Source organism: Myotis nattereri, assembly GCF_964212035.1.
Source record: "Myotis nattereri genome assembly, chromosome: 3".
In the NCBI taxonomy this organism is placed as follows: domain Eukaryota; kingdom Metazoa; phylum Chordata; class Mammalia; order Chiroptera; family Vespertilionidae; genus Myotis; species Myotis nattereri.
Genome location: NC_138077.1, coordinates 202,163,395 through 202,174,861, shown reverse-complemented (window position 1 = coordinate 202,174,861; position 11,467 = coordinate 202,163,395). Strand labels below are relative to the sequence as shown.

At 46.5% G+C, this 11,467-nt stretch overlaps 1 protein-coding gene across 2 annotated transcripts; it reads left to right on the top strand.

The window, feature by feature from the left end:
• Nucleotides 1-866: 866 nt before the first annotated feature.
• On the top strand, nt 867-6,010 carry RPL11 (ribosomal protein L11). 2 transcript variants are annotated; one of them, XM_081086250.1, is made up of 6 exons: nt 867-899; nt 1,643-1,793; nt 2,580-2,686; nt 4,201-4,332; nt 5,378-5,488; nt 5,932-6,010. In XM_081086250.1, exons 1-6 carry the CDS (start codon nt 894-896, stop codon nt 5,959-5,961), a joined length of 537 nt encoding a protein of 178 aa, XP_080942376.1. In that variant the 5' UTR covers nt 867-893; the 3' UTR covers nt 5,962-6,010. The 2 variants fall into 2 exon arrangements, with proteins under 2 accessions (XP_080942376.1, XP_080942377.1); XM_081086251.1 differs by having other exon boundaries at nt 895-1,165.
• The last annotated feature ends 5,457 nt before the right edge of the window (nt 6,011-11,467 follow it).

Here is an 11,467-nt window from a genome sequence, read left to right as displayed (position 1 = left end):
AGCGAGGAGAGAAGGGGATTGTGGCCGCATAAGAAAGCGGCTTGGCTCCTTTCCCACCGAAGTCTTCTGAGTTCTTCTTTCCCCACTGGTTCCTGTTAAAGGAACTGGCTGACTCCAGGTCAGCTCCTGCCTGGGATATCGATCCTGGTAACCTCTTGGGTCCTGCTGTAAGTCAGGTTTAGTGTAAGTCAGGGAGCCTCTTACAGTCAGGACTGGAGAGCTCGTCTGTCAGAGACTGACCTATAAGCAGTCTTGGTGTCTGCAGGTGACCCTCCCTTAGTTGTATACCATGTCTAATACTTTTTGGGGGGTTGTTGGGTATACAGTAGGGTTATATTAATAACAAGAGTAACCACGTATTGTGGACTTACTATGTGCTCTACACAGTCACCTCATTTAATGTTCACACTATCATGTGCCCATCTTAAAGATAAGGAAAACTGAGGTTGCAGGAGGTCTAATTATAAGCTGTCCAAGAGCATGTAGCTATTGGCTAGCCAAGACAGGACCACATCTGCCTGTCTTCACAGCTCAGGACTCAAGCCACTCTGTTCTAACTGTGTAAATGTCATTTTTTGCAGAATAACTTATCGGCTTTAAAATTGTGTGATTGATTTAATGCAGTTCTGGCTGTCTCTTCACGCAAGACCCACCAGGTCCTGAGATTGGACCAGGGGAGGAGGAGGGCCGGGAAGCCCAAGTAAAACCCAGTCCGGAATCTGGTGGTCCGCCAGCGTTGCCTGCAGTTGCTAGCAGTGCCCACGAGGGGGCAGCCGGCGCTACGCCTCGCCTCTCTCTCCCCCTCTTCTCTCTGGTTAGCGTGGGAAAGAGCCCGCCTCCTGTCCCATAAGGCCCTGCGCCGGAAACTTCACTCTCTCTTCCTGTCTCTCATCATGGCGGTGAGTATCCCAGGCCCGGGTTAGCTTCCCTTCATCCGCCTCCATCCACGGCCGGCCGAACCCCCGAGGGCTGCCTCGCCCGCAGCCCGAGGAGGACGGAGCCGTCGCTTCTGGCTGTCCCGAAACTTCGGAGCCCCGCGGGCAGAGAGCGCGGAGCCGGCCCCCGGCGCCTCCCTCACGTCCTCAGAGCGAGCTGGGGCAGCCGCCCGGAGGCCCCGAAGCACGGGCCGTGGGCTGCAGCGAGAGCGAGCGGCTCGAACGAAGGGGTCCGCACCTGTTTCCGGTCCCGGGGACCTGGGGCTTGGCCGGTGCTGGGGAACCTCGGCCGGGACCTCCACACGGGAAGGGCCGCCGGCCTTTTGCCACGGTCTCGGCGCTGCTTCCGAGTGGGATGGGGGACGCGGCGCTAGCACGTGCTTCCCGTTTCCTCAGCAGTTAAATTCTGTATTTCCTTTCCCCTCATCGGCCTTATAATGGGGCGCTCCCCGTCACCCTGCATGTTGAGCCCCTGGGGGTTCCTCCTCGGTGTCTGTAACCTCGGGACCTGCCCGACGTTTCCGTTCCCCTCTTCCGCGCGTGGAGGAAGGAACAAGGCCCCGAGCTGTCTGCCCCGACAGTTGCTCAGGCCTTAGGGCTTCCGGTGGGAGGTGGGCTGAGCAGAGAGAAACGTGCTGTGTACGGGAAGAGCGCTCGCAGCCGGGGCGGGCCGCGCGTGTGGTGACGGCCGCGCCCGCTGTTCACAGCAGGACCAAGGGGAAAAGGAGAACCCCATGCGGGAGCTGCGCATCCGCAAGCTCTGCCTCAACATCTGCGTCGGGGAGAGCGGGGACCGACTGACGCGGGCAGCCAAGGTCCTGGAGCAGCTCACGGGCCAGACCCCGGTCTTCTCCAAAGGTGAGTGGCGGCTCGCGGGCGGCTGGAGGCCGGTCTCCGCCAAGTCTTTTGAGCGCCCCATTTTGGAAGTGACGGATGACATCCCTTAAAAGCATTAACTTTTTGGCCTAACCCGAGACATACCTTCCTTTTAGGGTTGGTTGTGGCGTTTGGGCCACAAGGTTTTACTGTGAGCGGAGATTAGGTCTGGCCCAAGCAAAGGTTTTCCAAGAAAGGGAGCGGGCGGAGGGGAGTGCTGGGGAAGCAGTGAGCGGCGCTAGGCCTGGTCAGCGGTAGGGTTATGTAGGCGACACTGAACAGCGTCAGGTTGTGTTGCTTTCAGATAGGGGAATATGGCAAGTCCTTGGGCTCGCATCCCGCCGCTTATTGCCAACTGCGATCTTAGACAAGTAGTCTCTCAGAACCTCATCTGTGAAATGGGGATGACAGTCCAATAAGGTTTTGGCAAACATTAGCTATTGTTGTCCAAATGTTTTGTTTTTTGTAGAACACAATGGTCACCTTCCTTTCTAGGGGCCTGTTCTGGTTGTGAACTTAACCTCCCTGAGACCTTGACTTTACGACTACGCTCTTAATTGCTTAAGTGTGGCTGAGTGACTTGGGGCGGGAAAAGTCCTGTGTTTCCATGAAACCAATGAAAAGATGTAGGTGGCACTGCTTAGAAGACCGCCACTCGGTGTGTGGATAGATCCTTAATATCTCTTTGGAGTCGGGGAGGCGATGTTCTGGGGAACAGGCAGTGGGAGTATGACAATCCCTGACTCCCTGTTCCCCCCCGCCCTGCAGCCAGATACACCGTCAGGTCCTTTGGCATCAGGAGAAATGAAAAGATTGCTGTCCACTGCACAGTCCGTGGGGCCAAGGCAGAAGAAATCTTGGAGAAAGGTCTAAAGGTGAGGCCCATCCTAGCACGGGTGATGCTAACAAGCACCAGTTTAACACACGTACCTTTTTTTAAGTGTCATTAACATATAACTTTGTATTAGTTTCATGTGTACAGTATGCTATTTATTGAAATTATCACAGTAAACCTGATTGTCACTGTACAACATTAAAAAATAATTTTTTCTTGTGAAGAGAACTTTTAAGATTTACTGTTAGCAACTTTCAAAAATGCAACACAGTATTATTAACTATAGTCACCATGCTGTATGTTACATCCCCGTGACTTTTTTATAACTGGAAGTTTGTCCCTCTTGACCCTCTTAACACATTTCTCCCTTTCTCTCTCTCTCTCTCTCTCTCTCTCTCTCTCTCTCTCTCTCACACACACACACACACACCAATCTTTTTTTGGCATCTAGGAGTTTTGTTTTTTAGATCCCATCTGTAAGTGAAATGATGGTGTTTCTTTCTCTGTCTGATTTATTTCATTAGCATAATACTCTCAAGGTCCTTGGCATTATTGCAGATGTCAAGATTTTTTTTTTTATGGCTGAGTAGTAGTCCATTGTATGTGTATATATACCACATATTTATCCATTCATCCCCTATTGAGCAACTTAGGTTGTTTTCATGTCTTGGCTATTGTAGATAATGCTATAGTGAACATAGGGTTGGGTGTGTCTTAATTTTTTGGGAAACCACCATACTGATTTTCTTTTTTTTTTTTTTAATATATTTTATTGATTTCTCACAGAGAGGAAGGGAGAGGGATAGAGAGTTAGAAACATCTATGAAAGAGGAACATCGATCAGCTGCCTCCTGCACACCTCCTACTGGGGATGTGCCCGCAACCAAGGCACATGCCCTTGGCTGGAATTGAACCTGGGACCTTTCAGTCCGCAGGACGACGCTCCATCCACTGAGCCAAACCAGCTAGGGCCACCATACTGATTTTCATAGTGGCTGCACCAATTTACATTCCCACCAACAGTGCACAAGAGTTCCCTTTTCTCTACATCCTGACAACACATATCTTTTTTATAATAGCCATTCTGCCTGGTGTGAGATGTTATTCCATTGTGGTTTTGATTTGCTTTTCCCTAAAGAGAGGAAGGGAGAGAGAGAGAAAAAAACAATTTGTTGTTCGACCTATTCACACACTCATTGATTCTTGTATGTGTCCTGAGGATCGAACCCGCAACCTTTGTGTAAGGGTCGACACTATGACCAACTGAGCTGCCCAGCCAGGGTCATCTGTATGTCTGAACTTCTAAAGGATTATTCCTGCATTTGGCAGAGTTGAACTATACTCTGATGTTTCCTGGGGGTTTTCCCTGCCCTTGGAAAGTTGGGAAAGTTCTGTGAAATCCATAGTTGGGATGTGATTTGGTGTAGTGGGGAAACCAGATTTTGTTTCTGATCAAATTGTATTTCTGGGGTGCTGAGTGTTACAAGCCAAGTTCGTTATTTTGGGGGGATTTGAGTTGACAGGGAGTGTGATTGGCTACATTTATCTCCTCAGGTGCGAGAGTATGAATTACGAAAAAATAACTTCTCAGATACTGGAAACTTTGGTTTTGGCATCCAGGAACACATCGATCTGGGGATCAAATATGACCCAAGCATTGGTATCTACGGCCTGGACTTCTATGTGGTATGAATATTTGGTCTTTTCCACTTCTCTGGGAGGAGCATGGAATCGGCTACTCCTTCATTTCATGTGTGCTATTCTGATGTTCAGGTGTTGGATTGAAACTTTGAGTGTTGTCTGCCTTTATCTTCTTTCCGTTTGGAAGATGTGCCTCATCTGTGCCCTGTTTAGGGATGCAGCACTGAACTAGGCAGACAAGGTCATTGCTCTTGTGAAGCTTAAAGCCTAGGATCTGGCAACCACCAGTGTGGCTGTGAGATGGAGGGAGAGACAGTGTTGTCCAGCCACTGAATTGAAAGTTTGAGAGCGAGTGTTGGGCGCCTCATTTGGCATCTGGGTTGGCTGCACTGAGGCTGCTCTTTCCAGCTCCTTCCCTTAGTCCCTGCGGGAGGGTGGCTTCCATCCAGAGGGCAGGTTTGGTGAGGTGGTTGGTTTGTCTCAGGTGGGGATTTCAACGTAGGAATGACCATTTGTGTTACTGTTACTGCTTTGGTCCAACCATCAAACTAAATATTAGCAAAACCAGAAGTCCTGACTGGTGTGGAACCTGAATGATGGCAGCACCCTTGTCGGACGGAGTTGGATATCCAAACAGCAATGAGAATCAGGTGCTCGTTGGGAGTCAGGAAACAGCAAACCTAATTTAAGAGAGACTTTTTGCTCTGAAGTGGAAGGAGAGAAATAAAACTCCTTCTTTGTAACTTCTCAGAATTTTAAATTCTCTATAGTACACACGTAGTAAGGTTGTTCTTAATACTGCTTTTAAAAATTAAAAGTGCTTTGGAAATTGGGAAGCAGGGGTGGCGAATCCTTAGCTGCCACTGGAAGTGAGGTAGGGAAGAGGGAAGGTGCAGCCACGTTCCGCCCTCCAAAGCAAGCCTGTGGTGTGTGTGGTGGTGTGTTGTCCCGGGTGCTGGTACCAGTTCCATCAGTTCAGGATTGCTGGGCCACCCGGTGACTCTTGAAGATCGATCTCTCCGATGTGGGTCTTGTCTGTCTGCTGTTGACTCTGAGCTGGCGAGGTGACTGTTGGTTATTCCTGGGACAGGTGCTGGGTAGGCCAGGTTTCAGCATCGCAGACAAGAAGCGCAGGACAGGCTGCATTGGGGCCAAACACAGAATCAGCAAAGAGGAGGCCATGCGCTGGTTCCAGCAGAAGGTAACGCTGACTTGTCTCAGGTGAAATGGTGGAATGCGGTGAGTGGAGTTGGGATTTGGGGATGCAAAATCTACCACCAATTGGTGGGTAGCTTCTTTGAAGATAGAATATTTGAGCAGCTTGGTAAGTGGGGGCTTCCAGGGTTAATGGTTTAAAAGAACACCCAGAATTGGGGCTTTTCTCCACCTCCATGAATGCTGATAGCTCGGAGGGTGGGAAAACGGCTCTCTTAAGAGCCCCCTTTTTCTTGGGGGATGTAGTGCAGTTGAGCACAGTGTAGCAGTTGTTAAAACTGGCCCGTTTCTGTTTAGTTCAGAATGGGTATGGGATTCAGAGCCAAATTCATGTATCAGATTTGACTTCTCAAATGAAACGTTAGCCATTGCTGCAATCTTTGCTGTTGCCTCCTGTTCTGAAAAAAAAATAAATCTCTTCTCTTTCAGTATGATGGCATCATCCTTCCTGGCAAATAAATTCCCGTTTCTATCCAAAAGGCCAATAAAATGTTTTCAGTGAAATGTACGTTACTGTGTGTGTTCTGTGAAAGGAGCCTGGCCATATTCAAGTCCTTGGACCTCAAGCCATTAAAGCTTCGATGGGAATAGCTGGTAACACCCCTGTCTTCCCGAGTGGATGCCAGTGTTTCCTGGCAGGTCTGAGCCTGAGCTGTACAGCATTGCCTGTGCTCGCCACAGCCTTGTTGATAAGCTGTGGTGCCGTAGTCACAGGAGGCTGGTTGTAGCGGGGAGGTACGATTGGGGCTGGGGTTAGAGCCTTCATTAAAGGTAGGGTGCAGTGTTTCCATGTTCCACTCAGTGATTCTGCTCTTCCCTGGAGATTTTACTAACACTGATGCCTGGTGAAGGGATTACAGGCTTCTGCATGATGCTTGGGATTAAATTTTGGTTTAACTGTTCAGACTCAGTTTTCCTTTAAAATGAGAGTCTGTAAGGTTCAGTTGTCCTTGGACCACCTTTTATTGCTGTTCATGGTGCTGTAATGTTAGCTGTCTTCGTAGGTATTTTAAAACCCAGAGATTATTTAGTGTGTCCAGTTTTTTATGAAAATGTGACATTTTGTCTTCCTGATAATAAAGTCTTCTTACCCAATAAGACCAGATCCAGTTGGCTACAGGGAAGAATCACAAAATGTGTTGCCATATACATTTTATTTCATTTAAAATATAAATGTGCGACCACTTTTCAATCTTTTACTGTAGGGCCAGGGCTATCACCTTGTAAACAGAAAGAACTTATGAAGGGGTCTTGATTCTTGTAATTCAGCCTCACTTTTATAGGGGAGCCTCATTCATTTTAACTTCTGTAATTCTAGTAACAACTACTGGAATGAATTTTTTTAGAACAGACTTCTTGGTGAATAGCTAAGGTGTTGGGTGCTAGCTGCTATGGGAAGTTGCATGTTGTGCGGAGGAGATGGAGAGCATTTGCTAGTTTCATCTAAAAGCACTTCAGAAATATGGACAGTGGAAGTCCCTCTATTGCTGTCCTTGTGCATGTTACTGATAGTACTTTGCTGTTTGCTGTGTATCTATGTTTTTATGTTTGTATTACTATTTAATTTTAACAGTATAAACCTGCCTACCCTTCATTTGGTCCTGCTGTATTCTCAGTTGAGTTAATTTCTCTGTTTTAAAATTAAACTTCCTGGCTCATTGAAAAAATAACTCTTGGGAGTTCAGAGATCTAAAAAAATAATAACTCTTGGGAGTTCAGAGATCTAACTGGGTTTTAGTGCTGGCTCTAGCTACATTTTAAGTGAGTCATGGAACATCTTGAGGACTGGAGCAAGTGGGGGTACTTCCCTGTCCAGTTTAGAGCAGATAGTACCAGGAAGCTTACCCTCTGTTTTGGTTAGAAGCTTGGTTCCAAAAAGATATAACACTGGGCTCTAAAGCATTGATATTTGGGGTTGAGCTGCTCAAAGGTGGATGGGATCACCTGGGGAATTGTTGAAACTCTTGGGCCCTGCCTCAGACCTCTACTGCATTCAGAACTGCCTTTAACAAGATCTGCAGGTGACTTGTATGCCCACACTAACGTATAGAAACACTGCCCGCATCCTAATGCCAGAACAAAGGGGGAGGACATAATATCTCAGGAGAGTTCTTAAATAAATTTAGTTTAGTGAAGTTCCTGCTCTGTGGTTATTTTTCTCATTTCTTCAGCTGCTACCCATGAGGACTTGGATCAATGTTAGGTGATCCTTTGCCCCCATGTCCTATTGTAGTTGTCTTCCGAATAACGTAGTGTCTCTTGTGGGCATCGACCTGTGTGCTGCACTAGGCCCAGAAATACTGGGTGCTACTTTGGTGATTGAATGTTCTAACTCTGTAGTTACCCTCTGGGGCAGAGTTCTCAAGCTGGGGCAATAATACCTATCCCCGTCCTGGGGGTGGCCTTCTGATGATCACTGTTAGAGTTGCTATTTGCATTAGTTCCTAGAGGTCAGATAGTCAAACAGCCCGCCACATGGGGAATAATATCACAAACACAGGAAGTGCTATAGAAATAGGTACAGGTGATCACTGGTACTTCAGCAGCAGATGGGTGATGGCGCCAGCCTGCTGTGTGAATGCTAGGAGGTCCCAGTCAATTTGATTGAGATAAAGGGAGACCACATAACTAGACAGAGCAAGGGTAGAGGAGAGTAGTAGATGATAGCGGCCTAGTGAAGGGCCCGATAACAACCCACCAACGGAGGCTGCGGTAGGTGCACCGAGACACTAGAAAGGGGAAATTATTTTAATTTATAGATTTTTCAAGGCAGGGGAAAGGAGAGAGAAAAACATCTATTTTTTGTTTCATTTATTTATGCATTCATTGCAAGATTCTTGTATATTCCCTGACCAAGGATTGAACCTGCAATCTTGGTGTATTGAGATGACACTAACCCACTGAGCTACCTGGCCAGGGTGCCAAATAACTTTAATCGAAAGTCATACATGATAGGACTAAGGACAATAGGTTCTCTCCCCCATTGGAAACACTAGTTAGCAAACAGCTAATTTATCTTCTAGGCTTTTTTTTTTTTTTTTTTTTTACATAATTGAGGAAACTAGCTATAATTTTAGTTTGCTTTTTTTCCTTTTATGTTATGGTACAGTAGCTTCGTAATATGCCGTCTAGATGTGTAGGACATAGAGCCTTATCTATGTGACCAGCACTGAAGGTCAGGAATGTCCGTTCCATAGAACTGCCCCAGGAGAGAGGTGTGTGTGTGTGTGTAAAATATATTTTTGAAAAATACATTTTTATTGATTTCATAAAGGGAGCGAGAGATAGGAACATGAGTGATGAGAAAGAATCACTGATTGGCTGCCTCCTGCATGCCCCCCATTGGGGACCTGAGCCCCCAACCCGGGCATGTGTCCTTGACTGGAATCGAACCTGGGACCCTTCAGGCTGCAGGCTGATGCTCTATCCATGGAGCCAGACCAGCTAGGGCAAGGCTCCCTTTTTGTCCTGTTGTCCTGGCCCTCTGTCCAATATCTGTAAAATCCTTGCATAGTATCTTCAAGCTGTAAGTTGAAAGAATGCTAAGCTGGAACCGCCACAATTGTTCTCACTTCTGTGCTTCCTCTGTTAGAATGGTGACAAGGAAGTTAACAAAGCAAATTGCAGCTTTCCTGGTTCTCCAGAGCAGGCTGGACTGTTGGATTTTGTATATAACCCTTTTTCCTGCAGTTTAACCACCTGCTGGTCCCAACCTGTCAAACTCCACACATGCTGAGGTGCTTCAGCCAACGGTGGGTAAAGATGGGTAAAGACCACAACGTGTAGGCTGCCAGAGGTCTGAGTCCTGAAGGGTTAAGGCCCAGGCTTCCTAGGTGAATGGTGAGGTTGGGGCCCAGAAACTACTCACAAATAGTTTAAGCTGCCAGCCACTAGGGACCTAATTGGTGCCTGGGGGTACAGAACCACTTTGAGAGCAGCTTGTTATGGAAACCAGTTTGTGGTTGTCAAAGGGGAATCCAACCTAAGGCACCTGGGGGCACCGGGAGGACTTGAACTTGACTATGTTCAAGATGCAGGTACGGGAAAGCTTAGGACACAAATACAGATGGTTCTTTTTCACAGGTTTGAACAAAAAGGAGTTGTGATTGTACCAATTGAGGAACTTAAGTAACTTGCTTTTAAGATGTGTAATTGTATTTGTCACCTGATTTTATTTGCTCTGTTATAAATGTCCCTTACCTAGTCTGGAAGTAGCTGGAAAGGCAAAAGCATTCAGCAACTTAAGCAGAAATGATGTTCTAGACTCCCTCAGTGACCTGGTGAACATATGCTTTGATAAGTCTTTCAAACCTTTTAACACCATGTTGGCAGTCTAGAAGTATTTTTCTATAGTGTATTTCTGTTTTTTTGCTTTTAAAGATTGGTCCTGCTCAAACATATGGTATATCATAGTGGATAAGATTGCAGTGTTTGAAATTTAGGCTTCTCAAATCCCTTATAGGTCCCTGGCAGGTAGGGTTGGCTTATATTTTATGAAGACTTCCACTAGCTGCCATCTGGCCCTTCTTCCAACTCTGATTTTAGGAAATAGTTGCACAATGGTGGTTACTCCCAGGGGACAAGTATACTCTCCTAGGTTTTGTTTGGAACTCTTTCCTGGCATACAGTTTTTATGGCTATGACGTGTTAAAATGATGACACTGAAAGGCATAGAGAAGGAAATGAATTGCCCAAAGTCATAGTAGTGGTGGTGGAGCCAGTCTTCAAACCGAGCTAGTCAGATTATAGAATCTCCAGACCTGCTGGCTTCTTTAGGTTTGTAGCTCTTAAGTAATGAGACTAAACCACACATCTGTTCTTGAAATAAGTTACTGATCTACAAAATGCTGTTTTATCATTTTAACTGATACTCCCCAAGTCCCGAAGGAGGACTGGCAATCATAGAAATGGAGCTGGTCTTAACTTGTCAATAATTGAGTCTATACCGCCTGTTCTGGAATGTGACTATCCCTCTTTAGGAGATGACACCAGGTGTGGGGGTGAAGGAGACACATTTGTCACCTATCCCTGACAACTCCGCCACACCCCACGTCTTCCCTCTTTTGCATCACCATTTCTAAACCCCCATTTCCTTATTTTTGAGAGTTTTTATTTATTTTTATTTAATATATTTTATTGATTTTTTACAGAGAGGAAGGGAGAGAGATAGAGAGTTAGAAACATCGATCAGCTGCCTCCTGCACACCTCTTACTGGGGATGTGCCTGCAACCCAGGTACATGCCCTTGACCAGAATCGAACCCGGGACCTTTCATTCCGCAGGCCGACGCTCTATCCACTGAGCCAAACCGGTTTCGGCTGAGAGCTTTTTTTTTTTTAACAAAACAGAAAACATGAAAAAATAATAATTAAGTCTATAGGGACAAACACCCAAGTAGCCCCCAAATTATAATTAAAGAGTACCTCAAAATGGGAGAGGTGTGCATTTTTTTAAAATATTTTTTTATTGATTTCAGAGGAAGAGAGAGAGAAAACATCAATGATGACAGCAGATCTGCGCAGCTCCCTGCACGCCCCCTACTGGGATTGAGCCCACAAGCTAGAACCCTGGACCCATCAGTCTGCAGGCCCAGGCTCTGTCCACTGAGCCAAACCAGCTAGGGCAGAGCTGTATGCATTTTGTAATTGATGTCCTGTAATCTCAGTCACAAGGCTGCCTCTATATGTTCCGGTGGCTGACCCCCAAGACCAGCTTGTTGCTCAGATTGGGCATAGATAGCAAAACTGCCATTTACTAAAGTCAGCCAATCTCCCTGGATTTGTGTAAAATAGGTCACAAGAATTAACGGTATATATGTAAATCACTTGGCACATAGTAGGACCTCGAGATAGAGATTATCCTGGATTATCTGGGTGTGCCCAACGTAATCACAAGGGTCCTTATAAGTGAAAGAGAGGCAGAAGCATTAGAGCTGTGACTCAATGCAAGGTTGGAGTGATGATTA